General features: G+C 50.0%; 1 protein-coding gene across 2 annotated transcripts in view; it reads right to left on the bottom strand.

The window, feature by feature from the left end:
* The window catches only part of arhgef2a (Rho guanine nucleotide exchange factor (GEF) 2a), an 82,528-nt gene extending 60,488 nt beyond the window's left edge, over nucleotides 1-22,040 (bottom strand). For both annotated transcript variants that reach the window (XM_080485267.1, XM_080485268.1), the window contains exons 1-3: nucleotides 21,716-22,040; nucleotides 8,171-8,333; nucleotides 1,506-1,573 (exon numbers count right to left, since the gene is read on the bottom strand). In XM_080485267.1, coding sequence (XP_080341393.1) covers nucleotides 1,506-1,573; nucleotides 8,171-8,333; nucleotides 21,716-21,778 — 294 coding nt within the window. In that variant the 5' untranslated portion in view covers nucleotides 21,779-22,040. The remainder of the gene's footprint in view (nucleotides 1-1,505; nucleotides 1,574-8,170; nucleotides 8,334-21,715) is intronic.
* Nucleotides 22,041-24,330: the final 2,290 nt, after the last annotated feature.

Here is a 24,330-nt window from a genome sequence, read left to right as displayed (position 1 = left end):
CAGCGATTTGCCGCAGGCCCTCCTCCTCTCTTGCTGTGAGCTTGAATTGGCTCCGGAACATCCATACCTTCAGTGCATAGATGGCTTTGGACATCCACCTTGCATGGTGCTTGGGTCCTGGAGCTAGGACCTTGACGAGATAAGGCTAAACGTCAGTCTCATTGAGGGAGGGCTAAATGTTGTTGGAATTGGGAAATAATTCACCAGGAGAGTTTTTCCAGCTATTCCAACAAATTTAGGGGGTTGGAGCTGAAAAAAATAGAATAAAAACTGGAGACTGTCGGTGACGGAGTGACGCCTCCACCCTGAATCCTAGAATTCAGCTCAAAATGCTGATCCTGGTCAGGAACTGAGGTTCCTGCCAAACTTGTGGTGGTTCGGTGTGTGAACGCTCCTTTAACAGCTCCTCTACCGGTTCCTGTCTTTTCTCCTCCAGACTTCAAACTTCATCCACCAGATTAATTATTGTTTTAATGACCTCAGCATCAGCAGAAGGTTCCTCAGCTTTGACCAAGAGAGCAGCGATGCTGCTGCTGCTCTCTTGTACCAATGCTGACAGAGCATAGACCCAGAGGCTAGACCCAGAGCGTAGACCCAGAGCGTAGACCCAGAGGGTAGACCCAGAGGGTAGACCCAGACCGTAGACCCAGAGCGTAGACCCAGAGCGTAGACCCAGAGGGTAGACCCAGAGCATAGACCCAGAGCGTAGACCCAGAGGGTAGACCCAGAGCGTAGACACAGAGCGTAGACCCAGAGCGTAGACCCAGAGGGTAGACCCAGAGCATAGACCCAGAGCGTAGACCCAGAGCATAGACCCAGAGCATAGACCCAGAGCGTAGACCCAGAGCATAGACCCAGAGGGCTTGTATCACCTCATGTTCTCTGTTTTGAGACTGTGGGCCTTTGGAGGCTCGTTGGTATTAAAGCTGCTGCATGCAGAGGGTTGAAGTGCTGATCCACTCTGCTGACCGCTCTGGTCTGCTGCAGATCAAGTCTGGGTCGGTTATATCAAACTAACCTGTTTAGTCCAGTCAGAGTTCAGCTGAAGCTAGTATGGGTCGGTTATATCAAACTAACCCGTTCAGTCCAGAGTTCAGCTGAAGCTCTTCCTGCTGCAGCTCAGCTTGGTTCTTAGTTTAATGCTGACTCACCGCTGGATGACGGAGGTTTGGAGGGTGGTGGAACTGAAATCCATGGACGTCTGAGCGGAGCAGCATTGACGTGATTAGGTCAGATGTGCTCAGACTCTGGCTTCGACTACGGTGTGGGATGAGGATTAAAAAGGTAGAGCAGCACTTTTTTTTGACCATAAATTCCACTTTAGTTCAGGTTGATGTGCAGCTGATGGGCGGAGGCCAGACAGTCCAGCCTGTGGACTGCATATTGAGGACCCCTACCCTAAACCCTGACCCCTGACCCCTGACCCCTGACCCCTGACCCCTGACCCCTGACCCCTGAGCTCTGTGATGAATCCTGAAGAGACCAGATCTGGTCCACAATCTTACCCTCTGTTTCATCTTGGCGCAGTTTGGCAACGTGTCTCGACAGCGGTTGTGGATCGTCACGTTACAAGCTGGAGGAAACAAAAACAGGAAGTACAGAGTCAGCTTCAGACTGGATGGCTCGCTACGATGGAGGAGTCAGAGAAACAATCAGCTTCAGACTGGATGGCTCGCTACGATGGAGGAGTCAGAGAAACAATCAGCTTCAGACTGGATGGCTCGCTACGATGGAGGAGTCAGAGAAACAATCAGCTTCAGACTGGATGGCTCGCTACGATGGAGGAGTCAGAGAAACAATCAGCTTCAGACTGGACAGTGGACAGGAGAGAACATTTCTATCCCCTCCAACCAACTAACCCCACCCCTTTCCCAACCCAGTGCCCTCACTAACCCCACCCCTTTCCTAACCCAGAGCCCCCACAAAACCTGCCCCATTCCCTCCAGCCAGAGCCAGCTCCACCTAAAATAAAATGTTTCCACAAAAACCACACCTCCCTATCGATACTCTGTCGACTATGGAAGTAAAACACAAAGTGTTTTTCTCAGATTTGCATATTAGATTACATACAACTACATACAACATAACGCTAGTGACCAACGCTGGTGATCAACGCCGGTGATCTGATGCAAAGCTGGTGACCAAAGCTGGTGACCAATGCTGGTGACCAAAGCTGGTGACCAATGCTGGTGACCAATGCTGGTGACCAAAGCTAGTGACCAAAGCTGGTGACCAACGCCGGTGATCTGATGCAAAGCTGGTGACCAAAGCTGGTGACCAACGCTGGTGACCAACGCTGGTGACCAAAGCTGGTGACCAATGCTGGTGACCAACGCTGGTGACCAAAGCTGGTGACCAATGCTGGTGACCAAAGCTAGTGACCAAAGGTGGTGACCAACGCTGGTGACCAATGCTGGTGACCAAAGCTAGTGACCAAAGCTGGTGACCAACGCCGGTGATCTGATGCAAAGCTGGTGACCAAAGCTGGTGACCAACGCTGGTGACCAATGCTGGTGACCAAAGCTGGTGACCAATGCTGGTGACCAACGCTGGTGACCAAAGCTGGTGACCAATGCTGGTGACCAAAGCTAGTGACCAAAGCTGGTGACCAACGCTGGTGACCAATGCTGGTGACCAATGCTGGTGACCAAAGCTAGTGACCAAAGCTGGTGACCAACGCCGGTGATCTGATGCAAAGCTGGTGACCAAAGCTGGTGACCAAAGCTGGTGACCAACGCTGGTGACCAATGCTGGTGACCAATGCTGGTGACCAAAGCTAGTGACCAAAGCTGGTGACCAACGCTGGTGACCTGATGCCAATGCTAGTGACTGTGTTGTTTCTACTTCAATAAAGAAACTGGGTTCTCTTAGTTTGGTGTTTATTCAGCAGTTCCCTCCTCTGGAACATACTGTACATGCAGTTCTTCTTCTGCTGCGCCCTGCACCTACACACCTTATCATGAGTAGTTTCACTCTGGTGGGGGAAAGATGCAATTACACCTATTGATACATCCCCCTTTTCTTGAAAGTAAAAAGTACACAGAAACTACTGCGTTACCAAAATTGAACAAAACATTTGTAATTAAACCAAACTCTGTTTAAACATTAGAAATCAAACTTTTTTCTTCTCCCTCAGTGAAACAGTGCAATCCCTTATTCAAACTATGGTTCTACCTTTCTATTCTAGTCTAGTCTTAAGAACTTAGTCTGTCGGGTGGTTTAGGGATCATGTAGACCTTCTCAGCACACTGGTGGAGGCTCAGCTGATGTGTTGGTGCACACAGGATCCTCTTCACTCGGCTGGTCAATGTGTTTTCATCAAAGTTCTCCGATTCCTCCTCCAGCCTCCTCTGGACCATCTCCTGGTTCCACTGTGTCGGACCTCCGGCCTCCTCTGGACCATCTCCTGGTTCCACTGTGTCGGACCTCCGGCCTCCTCTGGAGTCTCACTGTGTCGTGTCTTTGTAGTGGAGTGAGAGTCCTGTCCTGGTGACCTGATACCAACGCTGGTGACCTGATACCAATGCTGGTGACCTGATGCTAACGCTAGTGACCTGATACTAACGCTGGTGACCTGATGCTAACGCTGGTGAACTGATGCTAACGCTGGTGACCTGATGCCAACGCTGGTGACCTGATGCTAACGCTGGTGACCTGATGCCAACGCTGGTGAACTGATGCTAACGCTGGTGACCTGATACCAACGCTGGTGACCTGATGCTAACGCTGGTGAACTGATGCTAACGCTGGTGACCTGATACCAATGCTGGTGACCTGATGCTAATGCTGGTGACCTGATACTAACGCTGGTGACCTGATGCCAATGCTGGTGACCTGATGCCAAAGCTGGTGAACTGATGCTAACGCTGGTGAACTGATGCTAACGCTGGTGACCTGATACCAATGCTGGTGACCTGATGCTAACGCTGGTGACCTGATACTAACGCTGGTGACCTGATGCCAATGCTGGTGACCTGATGCCAACGCTGGTGACCAACACTGGTGACCTGATACCAATGCTGGTGACCTGATGCCAACGCTGGTGACCTGATGCTAACGCTGGTGACCTGATGCCAACACTGGTGACCTGATGCCAATGCTGGTGACCTGATGCCAACACTGGTGACCAACACTGGTGACCTGATACCAACACTGGTGACCTGATGCCAACGCTGGTGACTTGATACCAATGCTGGTGACCTGATGCCAACACTGGTGACCTGATGCCAACGCTGGTGACCTGATGCTAACGCCGGTGAACTGATGCTAACGCTGGTGACCTGATACCAATGCTGGTGACCTGATGCTAACGCTGGTGACCTGATGCTACCGCTGGTGACCTGATGCCAATGCTGGTGACCTGATGCCAATGCTGGTGACCAACACTGGTGACCTGATGCCAACGCTGGTGACCTGATGCCAACCCTGGTGAACTGATGCTAACCCTGGTGAACTGATGCTAACGCTGGTGACCTGATACCAATGCTGGTGACCTGATGCTAACGCTGGTGACCTGATGCTAACGCTGGTGACCTGATGCCAACACTGGTGACCAACACTGGTGACCTGATACCAACACTGGTGACCTGATTCCAACGCTGGTGACCTGACCCCAACACTGGTGACCTGATGCTAACGCTGGTGACCAACACTGGTGACCAACACTGGTGACCTGATGCCAACGCTGGTGACCTGATACCAATGCTGGTGACCTGATGCCAACATTGGTGACCTGATGCCAACGCTGGTGACCAACACTGGTGACCTGATGCCAACGCTGGTGACCTGATGCCAAAACTGGTGACCTGATGCTAACGCTGGTGACCTGATACCAACGCTGGTGACCTGATACCAACGCTGGTGACCTGATGCTAATGCTTGTGACCTGATGCTAACGCCGGTGACCTGATGCCAACGCTGGTGACATGATGCTAATGCTGGTGATCTGATGCTAACGCTGGTGACCTGATGCTAACGCTGGTGACCTAATACCAACGCTGGTGACCTGATGCTAACGCTGGTGACCTAATACCAACGCTGATGACCTGATGCCAACGCTGGTGACCTGATACCAATGCTGGTGAACTGATGCTAACGCTGGTCCGCTGGACACAGAATACTGGAGTCAGAAGTAGTGATTTGAAAAGTAAAACACAATTTTATTACATTATTCTTGAAAGAGGCAATGTGACAGAACAACTTTGTAATACAAAGTCTTGTACACGTGACAGTTCTATTTTGTTGGAGCTCAATTTAATCTCATTCCAGTTTTAGTTGAACTAATTTAAAGGCTCGCAGTAAAAAATATGTACAAACCCAAATCCTTTCAATTCTGAAAGAAAAGGGAAACAAAGATTTGCATATCACCAATAACCTATTAGTGCATGTAAACAACAACAAAACATTGAAATGAATGATAAAGTCAAACATTAAAACTTTTCACAACATCATTCCTGCAAAGCAACATCACACTGTCTTTCACAGAGCGGCTCAGTTCCACAAAGTCCCGTTCAGAAGAAGAAGAGAACAAAGAGAACCTGGCGATGCTGAAGCTGCAGAGACTCTGGCTGTTCTGGTGGGTGGTGCTGATGGAGAATCATTGTAAAGCTGCTCCCACCTCCGTCACTGGCATGTCTGCCTCTAGAAGAATCCTATTCAAAGAACAGTAATACTATCAAGAAGAAGAACAACTCTAATGGATTATTTGATGACCCATTAACCAATGAACTAAACGGTAGAAAGTATAAATATTATAGTATAACTACAAATGAACCCTACTGATACTCAGTACATTCGTAGCCTCACGTTTGTAATTATTATTTTGTATTTTTCTCTCCTGAAAACTGTTTCCTTTAATGTAATGACTGAGCTCTGAGTGAAGACAATCTGGCAGTGTGCTGCTCCTGCCAGAGGGGGGCGCTGTGAGACTGCGCTTACATCAATGACCGGGGAGATAGAAATCATGTTTATGATAAATGAATCTGATACGACTCCACCCACCTCAGCAGCAGCAGAAGCAACTTGAGCTTGGAGTTGATAGTCCATCAGGTAGGTGGAGAAGCTTTGCTCTGCTGGAGATCCACCTTCAGAGGGTTCTCTGTGGAACCCTCTGATAGAACCAACTGCTGCACAGGATGCAGTCAGAACGCTGGCCTCCAGGGCCACTGCTACGGAGGCTCGACCGTCCCCGTCCAAAGGCATTTGTACAAGTTTAAATAATTACTTTGATATGAGAATATCACCTCGGGGGGGGGGGTGCAGACAAGAAGAAGAAGGAGAAGAAGAAGACAAGAAGAAGAAGACAAGAAGAAGAAGACAAGAAGAAGAATCTACTTTATTTCCTGAATATTATCAAGTAAACACATAAAAAGAAACGGGAAAAAACCTGATTTCCGTTTTTCGATTTTCAATTTCCGAACGAGGAACGTGAGACGAGTCGTCTCCCGTGTTTTATCTGCCAGTTTCCTGTTTCCTGTTTCCTGTTTCCTGTTTCCTGTTTCCTGACATCAGAAGGAAAACGGACTGGCCGGAAGGCAGTCGTATTATTCTGAGTCTGAACAGTTCAGCCTGTCTGTGTCTGTCCTGGTGTCCTCTCACTCCCTACCGGTGGCTTCTGTCATCAAGTGTTTGTGTTTTTAGTTTCCATGACGATGAGATGGCCACAGTGTTGTGAGCAGGGTGGTGCTGTGATGCTGCTGGATGGACTAGATGTGGTGAACGTGATGAACGCAGGCTGGTCGTCATGGAGACCACAGCATCCCACACATTGTTCCAAACCCGCTGGTTGCCATGGCAATAAGGGAGCAGAAGCACTGCGTCTCGTTGCTCCGGTCCCACTGAGGGTGGAGTTTCCTCAGATGTGGGTGGTGTTGTTATTTTCAGTTCAGAAGGACTGACGTAGCTGCTGAACCAACCTCAGACTCCACACAGTCAAACCCAAAAACTAGAGAGCAGGACGGAGAAACTCTGACCTTTGACCTCAGGGGGAAACTTTCAGTTTCTCTGGAGTGATGGAGGAGGGATGGAGGGAAGATGGAGAAGTGATGGAGGAGTCAAGGAGGAGTGATGAAAGGAAGGGGGTGATGGAGTGACAGAGACGTGATGTAAGAGTCATGGAGTGAGGAGTGATGATGAATGATGGATGAAAGAATGGAGGGGTGATGGAGGAGTGATGGAGGAGTCTTCCACCCTCAACTCCACCCCCACTGTGGTTCATCTCCACCTCTACTGTGGATCATGAAGTTTGGATCATTGGGTGGAGGACGTTGGAGGTGACTGGAGATTTCACTGACCAGCACTTCCTGACTTTCAGTCCTCAGGAATGTTTTTGGACGGAACTTTGATCCGACGTTTGTCTTCATAGGAACGTTGCAGGAACACAGAACCAGTCACTGGATCTTCTACATCTTTTTACCACAAACACTGAGGAACTGGGACTTCCAGTACTTATCTCCAGCTGTTTGTGCAGATTTACACCTATCAGCCATAAGATTATGACCAGTTAGTCTTCAGCCACTGACTCGTCACACAGACTTCGCCAGATGTCTGAAGGTGTGGTGGAATCTGGACCCATGTCAGTCAAAGATCCTGCAGGTCCAGGATGGCTGGAGGTAAACCTCCATGGACTGGACTTACTGGACCTACTCGACCTACTGGATCTACTGGACATATTGGACCAACTGGATCTACTGGACCTATGGGATCTACTGGATCTACTAGACCTACAGGATCTACTCGGTCGATTGTACCTACTGGACCTACTGGATCTACTAGACCTACTGGATCTACTAGACCTACTGGATCAATTGGACATACTGGACCTAATGGATCTACTGGATCTACTGGACATATTGGACGAACGGGATCTACTCGACATACTGGATCTACTGGACATACTGGACCTAATGGATCTACTGGACCTACTGCACCTACTGGGTGCAGGTTTGTTCTGAACCACACAGTGGTGGAGAAAGAGGTGGAGCAGTGAGGTGGAGCAGTGTAATGGTGCTCACTCTGTGGCACAGTAAGGTGGAGCAGTGTGATGGATCAGTGTAATGGAGCAGTAAGGTGGAGCAGTGTGATGGAGCAGTGAGGTGGAGCAGTGAGGTGGAGCAGCGTGATGGAGCAGTGTGATGGAGCAGCAGGTGCAGCATCAGGTGGAGCTCCTTACTGGGGCAGCTGAGCGCCTCCTTGGCAGTGATGCTCTTGCTGCAGGCGGAGCACAGCGTGGTTCCTGACACCGTCAGCGAGGTGAAGAGGTGGCCGTTGCTGTAGCGAGCCTCTCGCTCCCTCGCCGCCTTCTCTCGCTCCCTCATTCGCTCCTTCTCTTTGTTCTGCAGGAGAAAGACCAGAAGCAGCTGAAGCTCCGCCCACATGGAAGATTCTCAGTCTCATGCTGTCAGAAGCACAGGGCCACTAAAGTGAGTCATGTGACACAGGTACATCTTAAAAAATTGGAATATCATGAAAATGTTCAATATTTGTTGTTCAGAAAGTCAAACTCAGATATGATGGAGGCTCATGACAGAGTGAAATATTTAAACTTTTATGTCTCGAATGTAGATGATGATGACTTACAGAGAGAGAAAACCCAGAATTCAGTGTCTCAGAAAATTAGAATATTACATAAGATAAGAAAAAAGGATATTTGAACCAAACTGTAGGTCTTGTGAAAAGTCTGTTCATCTCTCTTCCCTCTATACCTGGCTGCTCCTTTACCATGAAGTACTGTTTCTTAGGGGCGTGGCCTGGAGGCCATCAACCTGTGGTACTGCTCAGGTGGACTGAAGCCCAGGTAGCTTTGATAGCAGCCTTCAGGTCATCTGGTGTCTCTCACCGTCCTCTGGACAGTAGCCAGAGATTGTCTCTGGGGTTCTGCTGGCCAGTCCAGCACAGTACCACCAGGGTCATTGAAGCAGCTTCTGGTACCTTTGGTACCTTTGGTACCTTTGGCAGTGTGGGCAGGTACCAAGTCCTGCTGGAACATGAACTCAGCATCTCCATAAAGCTCGTCAGCAGGAGGAAGCATGAAGAGCTCTAAAGGTTCCTGCTGGACGCTGCCTTGACTGTGGACTTCAGAAGACCCAGTGGAGGGACAGCAGCAGAGAACATGGCAGCACAAATCATCACAGACTGAGGACACTTCACTCTGGACCTCAAGCAAGGTGGATTCTGAGCCTCTCCACTCTTCCTCCACCCTCTGGGACCTGGAGTCCACTCTCCCTCCACCCTCTGGGACCTGGAGTTCACTCTTCCTCCACCCTCTGGGACCTGGGGTTCACTCTTCCTCCACCCTCTGGGACCTGGAGTTCCAAATGAGATCAAAATGTTCTTTCCTGTGACAAAAGGACGTTGGACCACTGAGCAACAGTCCAGTTCTTGTCCTCCACAGTCCAGGTGAGACTCTTCTGACCTGGTCTCTTGTTCAGGAGTGTCTTGACCCCAGGAAGACACATTAGGATCCCATGTCTAGGACTGGTCTGTCCCTAGAGGCTCTTGATGCACTGACTCCAGCCTCAGTCCGTCCTTGTCCAGTATTTTGCTGGACAGTCCTCTCCAGGCTGCACTGACTCCAGCCTCAGTCCGTCCTTGTCCAGTATTTTGCTGGACAGTCCTCTCCAGGCTGCGCTCCTCCCTTTTGCTGCTGCACCTTTTCCTCCCACTCCACCTTCTCTGGACATGATGGATCCAGCACTCTGTGAACAAGCAGCTTCTTCAGCAAGGACCTTTAGTGGACGGTGTCAATGACTGTCCTCTGGACATCTGTCCAGTCAGCAGTCTTCCCCATGATTGTGTCCCCTCCTGACCCAGACTGAGACATTGAAAGGCTCAGGGAACCTTTGCAGGGGTTTGGACTTCATCAGCTGATGAGGGTGAGACACCAGGACTTTTATACAAGATCCTCATTTTCTGAGACTCTGAATTTTGGGTTTTCACTCTCACCACCTCAGAACGTCACAATTTCACAACACCACCTCACAACGTCACAACACCACCTCACAACGTCACAATTTCACAACACCACCTCACAACGTCACAACACCACCTCATAACGTCACAATGTCACAACGACACCTCACGTCACAACGCCACCTCATAACGCTACGTCACGATGCCACAACGCCACCACACAACATCACATTGTCTCAATGCCAAAACACCACCTCATAACGCTACAATGTCACGACGCCACAACGCCACCTCATAACGTTACAATTCCACATCGCCACTTCATAACACTACAATGCCACAACGCCACAATGCCACCTCATAACACTACAACGTCACGACGCAACAACACCACCTCATAATGCCACAATGCCACAATGTCACAAGACACAATACCACCTCATAACGTCACTATGTCACGACGCCACCTCACAATGTCACAACGTCACAACGGCACCTCACAACGTCACAATGTCACGATGCCACACCATCTCACAACGTCACAATGTTACAACACCATAACGTCACAATGTAACGATGCCACAACGCCACCTCATATCGTCACAATGTCACAACGCCACCTCATAACATCAGAATGTCATGACACCATGACGCCACCTAATAACGTCACAATGTCACGACGCCACAACACCACCTCACAACGTCACAACGCCACCTCAAAACGTCACAATGTTACACGACACAACACCACCTCATTTCGTCACAATGTCACCACACCACCTCACAATGCCATAACATATCAACATCACAACGCCACAATACAACTTTCACAATGTCACAACGCCACAACGTCACAATGCCACAACGTCGTGACACCACAATGTCACCTCACAACGTCACAATGTCACAACGTCACAATGTCACAACGTCACCTCACAATGAGACAACGTGACAACGCCACAACTCCACATCACGTGTCAACACCACAATGCCACCTCACAACCTCATAATGTCATGACGCCCCAACGTTACCACACCACAACGTCGCGACGCCACAATGCCACCACACAACGTCACAACCACACAACGCCACAGCGCCACAACGCCACCTTACAACGTCACAATGTTTTGATGCCACAATGTCACAACACCACCTCACAATGTCACCACCTCATAATGTCACGTCTTTACATCACAAATTCACAATGTCACATCGTCACAATGCCATAACATATCAACATCACAACGCCACAATACAACTTTCACAATGTCACAATGTAACGTCACAACGCTACAACATCGAAATGCTAAGTTACAATGTCACAATGCCAGCTCACAATGCCACCTCAAAACGTCAAAACTTGACGGCACCTCACAATGTCACAACGCCACAACGCCACCTCACAACGTCACAACACCACAACGTCACAACGCCACAACATCGCAACGTCACAACGGCACCTCACAATGTCACAACACCACCTCACAACACCACAACACCACCTCACAATGTCATGACGCAACAACGTCACAACACCACCTTACAACGTCACAATGCCACCTCACAACGTCACATCATGACGCCGCAATGTGACTTTACAATGTCATGACCCCACAACATCACAACGCCACCTCACAACACCACAACGTCAGAATGTCACAACGCCACAATGTAACAACATTATAATATCACATCACAACGTCACGTCATAACACCACAATGCCATTTCACAACATCACAATGCCACAATACAGCGTCACAACATCATAATGCCACATCACAACGTCACAACGTCACAACGTCACAACGTCACAACGTCACAACGTCACAACGTCACAACGCCACAACGCCACGTCACAACGTTACAATGCTCAGAGCAGCAGCAGTGGCTCCTTATGGACACCGAGAACCGCTGAAACCTTCCCCGCCAGACAGCGGCAGCAGCTTTAAACAGTAGAAGCAGTAAATATTCCACAACACAGACCTCCTGATGGAGACGTTATGACACCACTGAGACATCCTGATGGAGGAGTTATGACACCACCCAGACCTCCTGATGGAGGTGTTATGACACTGCCCTGACCTCCTGATGGAGGTGTTGTGACACCACCCTGACCTCCTGTCTGAGGAGATATGACACCACCCTGACCTCCACCCTCGCTCGCAGCGTTTCCCCTCAGTAAAGTGAAATCATGACGGACTGTTAAACAGCTTTACTTCTTGTTTCCTGTGCGATGGTGAAACCTGCTGCAACTTCTGCTTCTCAGCTTCATGTGACGATCACAACTTCTGCTTTGCCGTTCCAAAGTGGCCGTTTGTTTCCCCCCCTGGTCCTACTGAGCAGCTGAGGCAGACAACATCATGTGATTCAGAGACTTTCAGCGTCAGAACAGGTTTTACTCTTCAACAGGAAAAGACTTCGAATCCAAACAACCAAACCAACCTGAGCAGAACTTCACAGATATTAACAGGAAGTGATTCTAAACAGGAAAGTAGCAGGAGAACAACAGACACAAAATCTGGACACTTTGGAATGTAGAAAACAAGCAGCAGCTGTGTGTGTGTGTGTGTGTGTGTGTGTGTGTGTGTGTGTGTGTGTGTGTGTGTGTGTGTGTGTGTGTGTGTGTGTGTGTGTGTGTGTGTGTGTGTGTGTGTGTGTGTGTGTGTGTGTGTGTGTGTGTGTGTGTGTGTGTGTGTGTGTGTGTGTGTGTGTGTGTGTGTGTGTCTGGCCCGGAGAGCTGTTTTAATCTTACTACTTGTGCTCTGTTTCATGCCGACAATCTCAGACATCAGTAACTCTCATCTATCGCTATGGCAACAGTTGCTACAGTCAAATGTCCGGAGACTGAACACACACACACAAACACACACACACACACACACACACACACACACACACACACACACACACACACACACACACACACACACACACACACACACACACACACACACACACACACACACACACACACACACACACACACACACACACACACACACACCAACCACCTACATTCAGTGTGTGGAGAGCTTGCAGAGAACAAGCAGAACCAGAACCAGGAGCTCATGAGGAGGTGAAGCAGCTCCATCAGTTCTCTTGATTAAATCCTTCCATTCTGACTTCAATTTAGATCTTATTAGAATGAACGATGAAACCTGTACTGTGACAACCTGGAGGGGACTGTTACTACCTGGAGGGGACTGTTACTACCTGGAGGGTACTGTTACTACCTGGAGGGGACTGTTACTACCTGGAGGGTACTGTTACTACCTGGAGGGGACTGTTACTACCTGGAGGGGACTGTTACAACCTGGAGGTTACTGTTAGAACCTGGAGGGTACTGTTACAACCTGGAGGGTACTGTTACAACCTGGAGGGGACTGTTACAACCTGGATGGTACTGTTACTACCTGGAGGGGACTGTTACTACCTGGAGAGTACTGTTACAACCTGGAGGGGACTGTTACGACCTGTACTGTTACAACCTGGAGGGGACTGTTACTACCTGGAGGGTACTGTTACTACTTGGAGGGGACTGTTACGACCTGTACTGTTACAACCTGGAGGGGACTGTTACTACCTGGAGGGTACTGTTACTACTTGGAGGGGACTGTTACAACCTGGAGGTTACTGTTACAACCTGGAGGGGACTGTTACAACCTGGAGGGTACTGTTACAACCTGGAGGGGACTGTTACAACCTGGAGGGGACTGTTACGACCTGTACTGTTACAACCTGGAGGGGACTGTTACTACCTGGAGGGTACTGTTACTACTTGGAGGGGACTGTTACAACCTGGAGGGGACTGTTACATCCTGGAGGGTACTGTTACTACCTGGAGGGGACTGTTAAATCCTGGAGGGGACTGTTACAACCTGGAGAGGACTGTTACGACCTGTACTGTTACAACCTGGAGGGGACTGTTACTACCTGGAGGGTACTGTTACTACTTGGAGGGGACTGTTACAACCTGGAGGGGACTGTTACGACCTGTACTGTTACAACCTGGAGGGGACTGTTACTACCTGGAGGGTACTGTTACTACCTGGAGAGTACTGTTACTACCTGGAGGGGACTATTACAACCTGGAGGGGACTATTACAACCTGGAGGGGACTGTTACAACCTGGAGGGGACTGTTACTAACTGGAAGGGACTGTTACTACCTGGAGGGGACTGTTGCAACCTGGAGGGGACTGTTACTACCTGGAGAGGACTGTTACGACCTGTACTGTTACAACCTGGAGGGGACTGTTACTACCTGGAGGGTACTTTTACTACCTGGAGAGTACTGTTACTACCTGGAGGGGACTATTACAACCTGGAGGGGACTGTTACAACCTGGAGGGGACTGTTACTAACTGGAAGGGACTGTTACTACCTGGAGGGGACTGTTACAACCTGGAGGGGACTGTTACTACCTGTACTTTTACAACCTGGAGGGAACTGTTACTACCTGGAGGGTACTGTTACAACCTGGAGGGCATTGTTACTACCTGGAGGGTACTGTTACAACCTGGAGGGGACTGGTACTACCTGGAGGGGACTGGTACTACCTGGAGGGGACTGTTACAACCTGGAGGGGACTGTTACGACCTGTACTGTTACAACCTGGAGGGGACTGTTACTACCTGGAAGGGACTGTTACTACCTGGAGGGGACTGTTACAACCTGGAGGGTACTGTTACTACCTGGAGGGGACTGTTACAACCTGGAGGGTACTGTTACGACCTGGAGGGGACTGTTACGACCTGTACTGTTACAACCTGGAGGGGACTGTTACTACCTGGAGGGTACTGTTACTACTTGGAGGGGACTGTTACAACCTGGAGGGTACTGTTACAACCTGGAGGGGACTGTTACAACCTGGAGGGTACTGTTACGACCTGTACTGTTACAACCTGGAGGGGACTGTTACTACCTGGAGAGTACTGTTACTACCTGGAGGGGACTATTACAACCTGGAGGGGACTGTTACAACCTGGAGGGGACTGTTACTAACTGGAAGGGACTGTTACTACCTGGAGGGGACTGTTACAACCTGGAGGGGACTGTTACAACCTGGAGGGGACTGTTACGACCTGTACTGTTACAACCTGGAGGGGACTGTTACTACCTGGAGGGTACTGTTACTACTTGGAGGGGACTGTTACAACCTGGAGGGTACTGTTACAACCTGGAGGGGACTGTTACAACCTGGAGGGTACTGTTACGACCTGTACTGTTACAACCTGGAGGGGACTGTTACTACCTGGAGAGTACTGTTACTACCTGGAGGGGACTATTACAACCTGGAGGGGACTGTTACTAACTGGAAGGGACTGTTACTACCTGGAGGGGACTGTTACAACCTGGAGGGGACTGTTACTACCTGGAGAGTACTGTTACTACCTGGAGGGGACTGTTACAACCTGGAGGGGACTGTTACAACCTGGAGGGGACTGTTACTACCTGGAGAGTACTGTTACTACCTGGAGGGGACTGTTACATCCTGGAGGGGACTGTTACAACCTGGAGGGGACTGTTACGACCTGTACTGTTACAACCTGGAGGGGACTGTTATTACCTGGAAGGGACTGTTACTACCTGGAAGGGACTGTTACTACCTGGAGAGTACTGTTACTACCTGGAGGGGACTGTTACATCCTGGAGGGTACTGTTACTACTTGGAGGGGACTGTTACAACCTGGAGGGGACTGTTACAACCTGTACTTTTACAACCTGGAGGGAACTGTTACTACCTGGAGGGTACTGTTACAACCTGGAGGGCATTGCTACTACCTGGAGGGTACTGTTACAACCTGGAGGGGACTGGTACTACCTGGTTGGGACTGGTACTACCTGGAGGGGACTGTTACAACCTGGAGGGGACTGTTACAACCTGGAGGGTACTGTTACGACCTGTACTGTTACAACCTGGAGGGGACTGTTACTACCTGGAGAGTACTGTTACTACCTGGAGGGGACTATTACAACCTGGAGGGGACTGTTACAACCTGGAGGGGACTGTTACAACCTGGAGGGGACTGTTACTACCTGGAGGGTACTGTTACTACTTGGAGGGGACTGTTACAACCTGGAGGTTACTGTTACAACCTGGAGGGGACTGTTACAACCTGGAGGGGACTGTTACGACCTGTACTGTTACAACCTGGAGGGGACTGTTACAACCTGGAGGGTACTGTTACTACCTGGAGGGGACTGTTACAACCTGGAGGGGACTGTTACAACCTGGAGGGGACTGTTACGACCTGTACTGTTACAACCTGGAGGGGACTGTTACTACCTGGAGGGTACTGTTACTACTTGGAGGGGACTGTTACAACCTGGAGGGTACTGTTACAACCTGGAGGGGACTGTTACAACCTGGAGGGTTCTGTTACGACCTGTACTGTTACAACCTGGAGGGGACTGTTACTACCTGGAGGGTACTGTTACTACTTGGAGGGGACTGTTACAACCTGGAGGGTACTGTTACAACCTGGAGGGGACTGTTACAACCTGGAGGGTACTGTTACGACCTGTACTGTTACAACCTGGAGGGGACTGTTACTACCTGGAGAGTACTGTTACTACCTGGAGGGGACTATTACAACCTGGAGGGGACTGTTACTAACTGGAAGGGACTGTTACTACCTGGAGGGGACTGTTACAACCTGGAGGGGACTGTTACTACCTGGAGAGTACTGTTACTACCTGGAGGGGACTGTTACAACCTGGAGGGGACTGTTACAACCTGGAGGGGACTGTTACTACCTGGAGAGTACTGTTACTACCTGGAGGGGACTGTTACATCCTGGAGGGGACTGTTACAACCTGGAGGGGACTGTTACGACCTGTACTGTTACAACCTGGAGGGGACTGTTATTACCTGGAAGGGACTGTTACTACCTGGAAGGGACTGTTACTACCTGGAGAGTACTGTTACTACCTGGAGGGGACTGTTACATCCTGGAGGGTACTGTTACTACTTGGAGGGGACTGTTACAACCTGGAGGGGACTGTTACAACCTGTACTTTTACAACCTGGAGGGAACTGTTACTACCTGGAGGGTACTGTTACAACCTGGAGGGCATTGCTACTACCTGGAGGGTACTGTTACAACCTGGAGGGGACTGGTACTACCTGGTTGGGACTGGTACTACCTGGAGGGGACTGTTACAACCTGGAGGGGACTGTTACAACCTGGAGGGTACTGTTACGACCTGTACTGTTACAACCTGGAGGGGACTGTTACTACCTGGAGAGTACTGTTACTACCTGGAGGGGACTATTACAACCTGGAGGGGACTGTTACAACCTGGAGGGGACTGTTACAACCTGGAGGGGACTGTTACTACCTGGAGGGTACTGTTACTACTTGGAGGGGACTGTTACAACCTGGAGGTTACTGTTACAACCTGGAGGGGACTGTTACAACCTGGAGGGGACTGTTACGACCTGTACTGTTACAACCTGGAGGGGACTGTTACAACCTGGAGGGTACTGTTACTACCTGGAGGGGACTGTTACAACCTGGAGGGGACTGTTACAACCTGGAGGGGACTGTTACGACCTGTACTGTTACAACCTGGAGGGGACTGTTACTACCTGGAGGGTACTGTTACTACTTGGAGGGGACTGTTACAACCTGGAGGGTACTGTTACAACCTGGAGGGGACTGTTACAACCTGGAGGGTTCTGTTACGACCTGTACTGTTACAACCTGGAGGGGACTGTTACTACCTGGAGAGTACTGTTACTACCTGGAGGGGACTATTACAACCTGGAGGGGACTGTTACAACCTGGAGGGGACTGTTACTAACTGGAAGGGACTGTTACTACCTGGAGGGGACTGTTACAACCTGGAGGGGACTGTTACAACCTGGAGGGGACTGTTACGACCTGTACTGTTACAACCTGGAGGGGACTGTTACTACCTGGAGGGTACTGTTACTACTTGGAGGGGACTGTTACAACCTGGAGGGTACTGTTACAACCTGGAGGGGACTGTTACAACCTGGAGGGTACTGTTACGACCTGTACTGTTACAACCTGGAGGGGACTGTTACTACCTGGAGAGTACTGTTACTACCTGGAGGGGACTATTACAACCTGGAGGGGACTGTTACAACCTGGAGGGGACTGTTACTAACTGGAAGGGACTGTTACTAGCTGGAGGGGACTGTTACAACCTGGAGGGGACTGTTACTACCTGGAGAGTACTGTTACTACCTGGAGGGGACTGTTACAACCTGGAGGGGACTGTTACAACCTGGAGGGGACTGTTACTATCTGGAGAGTACTGTTACTACCTGGAGGGGACTGTTACATCCTGGAGGGGACTGTTACAACCTGGAGGGGACTGTTACGACCTGTACTGTTACAACCTGGAGGGGACTGTTATTACCTGGAAGGGACTGTTACTACCTGGAGGGGACTGTTACTACCTGGAGAGTACTGTTACTACCTGGAGGGGACTGTTACATCCTGGAGGGTACTGTTACTACTTGGAGGGGACTGTTACAACCTGGAGGGGACTGTTACAACCTGTACTTTTACAACCTGGAGGGAACTGTTACTACCTGGAGGGGACTGTTACAACCTGGAGGGCATTGTTACTACCTGGAGGGTACTGTTACAACCTGGAGGGGACTGGTACTACCTGGAGGGGACTGGTACTACCTGGAGGGGACTGTTACAACCTGGAGGGGACTGTTACGACCTGTACTGTTACAACCTGGAGGGGACTGTTACAACCTGGAGGGGACTGTTACTACCTGTACTTTTACAGCCTGGAGGGGACTGTTACAACCTGGAGGGGACTGTTACTACCTGTACTTTTACAACCTGGAGGGGACTGTTACAACCTGGAGGGGACTGTTAAATCCTGGAGGGTACTGTTACTACCTGGAGGGGACTGTTACAACCTGGAGGGGACTGTTACAACCTGGAGGGGACTGTTACGACCTGTACTGTTACAACCTGGAGGGGACTGTTACAACCTGGAGGGGACTGTTAGTACCTGTACTTTTACAGCCTGGAGGGGACTGTTACAACCTGGAGGGGACTGTTACTACCTGGAGGGGACTGTTAAATCCTGGAGGGGACTGTTACTACCTGTACTTTTACAACCTGGAGGGGACTGTTACAATCTGGAGGGGACTGTTACAACCCGTACTTTTACAACCTGGAGGGAACTGTTACTACCTGGAGGGTACTGTTACAACCTGGAGGGCATTGTTACTACCTGGAGGGTACTGTTACAACCTGGAGGGGACTGGTACTACCTGGAGGGGACTGTTACAACCTGGAGGGGACTGTTACAACCTGGAGGGGACTGTTACGACCTGTACTGTTACAACCTGGAGGGGACTGTTACTACCTGGAAGGGACTGTTACTACCTGGAGGGGACTGTTACAACCTGGAGGGGACTGTTACAACCTGGAGGGGACTGTTATTACCTGGAAGGGACTGTTACTACCTGGAGGGGACTGTTACAACCTGGAGGGGACTGTTACTACCTGTACTTTTACAACCTGGAGGGGACTGTTACAACCTGGAGGGGACTGTTAAATCCTGGAGGGGACTGTTACTACCTGTACTTTTACAACCTGGAGGGTACTGGTACTATTTGGAGGGGACTGTTACAACCTGGAGGGGACTGTTACAACCTGGAGGGCATTGTTACTACCTGGAGGGTACTGTTACAACCTGGAGGGGACTGGTACTACCTGGAGGGGACTGTTACAACCTGCAGGGCATTGTTACTACCTGGAGGGTACTGTTACAACCTGGAGGGGACTGGTACTACCTGGAGGGGACTGTTACAACCTGGAGGGGACTGTTACAACCTGGAAGGTAATGTTACAACCTGGAGGGGACTGTTACAACCTGGAGGGTACTGTTACAACCTGGAGGGGACTGTTACTACATGGAGGGGACTGTTACAACATGGAGGGTACTGTTACAACCTGGAGGGTACTGTTACAACCTGGAGGGGACTGTTACTACATGGAGGGGACTGTTACAACATGGAGGGGGCTGTTACTACATGGAGGGTACTGTTACAACATGGAGGGGGCTGTTACAACCTGGAGGGGACTGTTACAACCTGGAGGGGACTGTTACTACATGGAGGGGACTGTTACTACATGGAGGGGACTGTTACTACATGAAGGGGGCTGTTACAACCTGGAGGGTACTGTTACAACCTGGAGGGGACTGTTACTACATGGAGGGGACTGTTACAACATGGAGGGGGCTGTTACAACCTGTACTGTTACAACCTGGAGGGTACTGTTACAACCTGTACTGTTACAACCTGGAGGGGACTGTTACAACCTGGAGGGTACTGTTACAACCTGTACTGTTACAACCTGGAGGGGACTGTTACAACCTGGAGGGTACTGTTACAACCTGTACTGTTACAACCTGGAGGGGACTGTTACAACCTGGAGGATACTGTTACTACCTGTACTTTTACAACCTGGAGGGGACTGTTAAATCCTGGAGGGGACTGTTACTACCTGTACTTTTACAACCTGGAGGGGACTGTTACAACCTGGAGGATACTGTTACTACCTCTACTTTTACAACCTGGAGGGGACTGTTACTACATGGAGGGGACTGTTACAACATGAAGGGGGCTGTTACAACCTGGAGGGTACTGTTACAACCTAGAGGGGACTGTTACTACATGGAGGGGACTTTTACAACATGGAGGGGGCTGTTACTACATGGAGGGGACTTTTACAACATGGAGGGGGCTGTTACAACCTGTACTGTTACAACCTGAAGGGGACTGTTACAACCTGGAGGGTACTGTTACAACCTGTACTGTTACAACCTGGAGGGGACTGTTACTCCATGGAGGGGGCTGTTACAACCTGTACTTTTACAACCTGGAGGGGACTGTTACAACCTGGAGGGACTGTTACAACCTCTACTTTTACAACCTGGAGGGGACTGTTACAACCTGGAGGGGACTGTTACAACCTGGAGGATACTGTTACTACCTCTACTTTTACAACCTGGAGGGGACTGTTACAACCTGGAGGGGACTGTTACTCCATGGAGGGGGCTGTTACAACCTGTACTGTTACAACCTGGAGGGGACTGTTACAACCTGTAATTTTACTACTTGTAATGTTACAACCTGGAGGGTACTGTTACTACTCTACTGTAGCTCCATCGTCCCTCCATCATGATCTATCATCCCTCCAGCATGATCTATCATCCCTCCATCATCCCTGCATCATCCTCCATCGTCCCTCTGACCGACCAGTCAGTCCTGTCCTGTCCTGTCCTGTCCTGTCCTGTCCAATCCAGTCCAGTCCAGTCCAGTCCAGTCCAGTCCAGTCCAGTCCAGTCCAGTCCAGTCCTGTCCTGTCCTGTCCTGTCCTGTCCTCTCCTGTCAGTCCTGTCCTGTCAGTCCTGTCCTGTTAGTTCTGTCCTGTCCTGTCCTGTCAGTCCTGTCCTGTCAGTCCTGTTCTGTCCTGTCAGTTCTGTCTTGTCCTGTCCTGTCCTGTCAGTCCTGTCCTGTTAGTTCTGTCCAGTCCTGTCAGTCCTGTTAGTCCTGTCCTGTCCTGTCAGTCCTGTTCTGTTAGTTCTGTCCAGTCCTGTCAGTCCTGTCAGTCCTGTCCTGTCCTGTCCTGTCAGTCCTGTTCTGTCCTGTTCTGTCCTGTCCTGTCAGTTCTGTCTTGTCCTGTCAGTCCTGTTCTGTCCTGTCCTGTCCTGTCAGTTCTGTCTTGTCCTGTCCTGTCCTGTCAGTTCTGTCTTGACCTCCAGTGTTTGCAGAAACATTAAACAGGGACTCACCCTCATGTTGATTTCTCTCATCCTCTCCTGTCGCAGTTTGGACAGATTGGTAACTCTGGACATAACGATGGATCTTCTCCCAGAGCCGACGCTGACACATCCACAGCCAAGAAGTCTTGCCTGATTCCTCCCTGATTTTTCTCTGATTCCTCCCTGATTTTTCTCTGATTCCTCCCTGATTTTTCTCTGATTCCTCCCTGATTTTTCTCTGATTCCTCTCAGATTTTTCTCTGATTCCTCTCTGATTCCCTGCAATGAAAAAGTAGAAGATAATCTGCTCTGGCCGGCCGGCTGCTTCTGCTTCTAGTGAAGTGACTGTTCCTGTGAGAAATCTGACTTCTGAATCATCACCGCCCCCTCACACACACACACACACACACATACTCACACACACACACGCGCACGCACACGTGCAAAACCACACACACACACACACACACACACACACACACACACACACACACACACATGAGCTCGCACACGCACGCACACGCACACACACACAAACACACACGTGCAAAACCACGCACGCACGCACACACACACACACACACACACACACACACACACACACACACACACACACACACACACACACACACACACACACACAACAATTTCAACAATAATTTATCTCTGAACTTCACCTCAGAGGTCTTAAAAGGACCTGGAGGGACTTTATGATTCCTGGGGGACTGAAACACTTCCTGTTTGGTTGATGAAACACTTCCTGTTCAGTTGATGAAACACTTCCTGTTTGGTTGATGAAACACTTCCTGTTTGGTTGATGAAACACTTCCTGTTCGGTTGATGAAGCACTTCCTGTTCGGTTGATGAAACACTTCCTGTTCGGTTGATGAAACACTTCCTGCTTCCGGAATGGGACTGGTGTAGGTACCAGATCGGTCAGCTGCAGAGTTCGTTCCTGCGCCTGTCAATGACTCACACACAATATGATCGACGGCAAATCCATATAAACAAACTACATGAAGGGCTGGATAGATGGATGGACGGATGGACGGACGGACGGACAGATAGATGAGAGCAGGTGAGCTCAGAGCAGGTGAGCTCAGAGCAGGTGAGCTCAGAGCAGGTGAGCTCAGAGCAGGTGAGCTCAGAGCAGGTGAGCTGCTTAACCCAACTACTGGACGAAAAGAACCGCACGGAAAGAACCGGATTCCTAAACCGAAAAGGTGACTGCCTTCCAGTTTCTCTCTGTTTTTGCTTTGTTTTAGCTGTTTTAGCTCCTATTAGCTCCTGTCTCGTCATGGCTTCCCCCTCCTCTCCTCCAAATGTCAGATGTTTAGCTACACCTCGACCTCAGTTACTGACACAGGGACCTGTGAAAAGTGTAGCTTTATTGTAGCACTTGAGGCGAGGCTGAGTCAGCTTGAGGAACGTCTCCTCTCTGTCGAGCTTAGGGCTAGCCCTGTAGCTAGTAAACAGCCGCCAGGTTTAGCTGGAGGGGAGCGTTCTAGCTTAGCAGCGCAGGTAGCTGCTAACTTTAACCCCCCCTCAGTGGCCCCCGAGCAGCCGGGGGAACAGGGCGGTTGGGTGACTGCCAGGGGTAAACGTAGCAGCAAGAAGTCTACCGGACCCCCCCGCTACACCCCGCAGGCCTCCGTCAGTGTCTCCAATGTGTTTGCCCCACTCAGCAGCACGCTGGTTGAGAAGGACACGCTGGTTATTGGCTCCTCTATAGTGAGACACGTTAACCTAGGACAACCAGCGGCCACAGTTAGCTGCCTGCCTGGGGCCAGAGCAGGCGACATAGAGTCCCAGCTAAAGCTAATGACCAAGAGTAAACAGAGATTTAAAGGGATTATAATCCACTGCGGTGGAAACGACGTTCGCCTGAAGAAGTCTGAGGTCCTCAAAGCTAACGGAGAGTCAGTGTGCACATACCGCGGACCATTTCAGACCAAGTAGTTTTCTCTGGCCCCCTCCCAAACCTCATCAGTGACGAGATGTTTAGCTCCACCTCATCTTTTAACCGCTGGCTGTCAGGGTGGTGTCCCAGTAACTCGGTAGGCTTCATTAATAACTGGAAGTCCTTCTGGGGCAAGCCTGGTCTCATCAGGAGGGACGGCATCCATCCCACGTTGGATGGAGCGTACCTCTTATCTAGAAACAGAGTTAAAAGCTTAGCTCCTCCATCCTGACGTAGCAGAGTGGGGACCAGGCAACAGAGTGGCAGTCCTACACGCCTCTCTGAGTTTCCCTCTGGGCAGTCACCAACCATAGCTAACTTAGTTAAACATCCCATAGAGACTGTGTCTATCCCTCGGACCACCACAAGTATAAAACTATCTAAACCTAGGAAAACTACTTCTAATGACTACAAAAACTTCATCCGTATCAAGTGTGAAACTAGACAAAATCAAGACAAACAAATGAGATGTGGTTTCCTAAACATGAGATCTTTATCATCCAAAGCTCTTCTAGTCAATGATCTGATAACCGAACACAACATTGATCTCTTTGGATGAACAGAAACCTGCTACGTAAAGATGAGTATGTTAGTCTAAATGAAGCCTCCCCTCCAAGTCATACTAACACTCAAATAGCTGGTGGAGGTGGTGGAGGAGGGTGGAGGCAGCCATCTAGAACTCTCA

The sequence above is a fragment of the Lipophrys pholis genome (genome assembly GCF_963383615.2).
Source record: "Lipophrys pholis genome assembly, chromosome: 17".
NCBI classification, from domain to species: domain Eukaryota; kingdom Metazoa; phylum Chordata; class Actinopteri; order Blenniiformes; family Blenniidae; genus Lipophrys; species Lipophrys pholis.
Note: the sequence above shows the minus strand (reverse complement) of the source record. Positions and strands in the feature narration are given on the sequence as shown.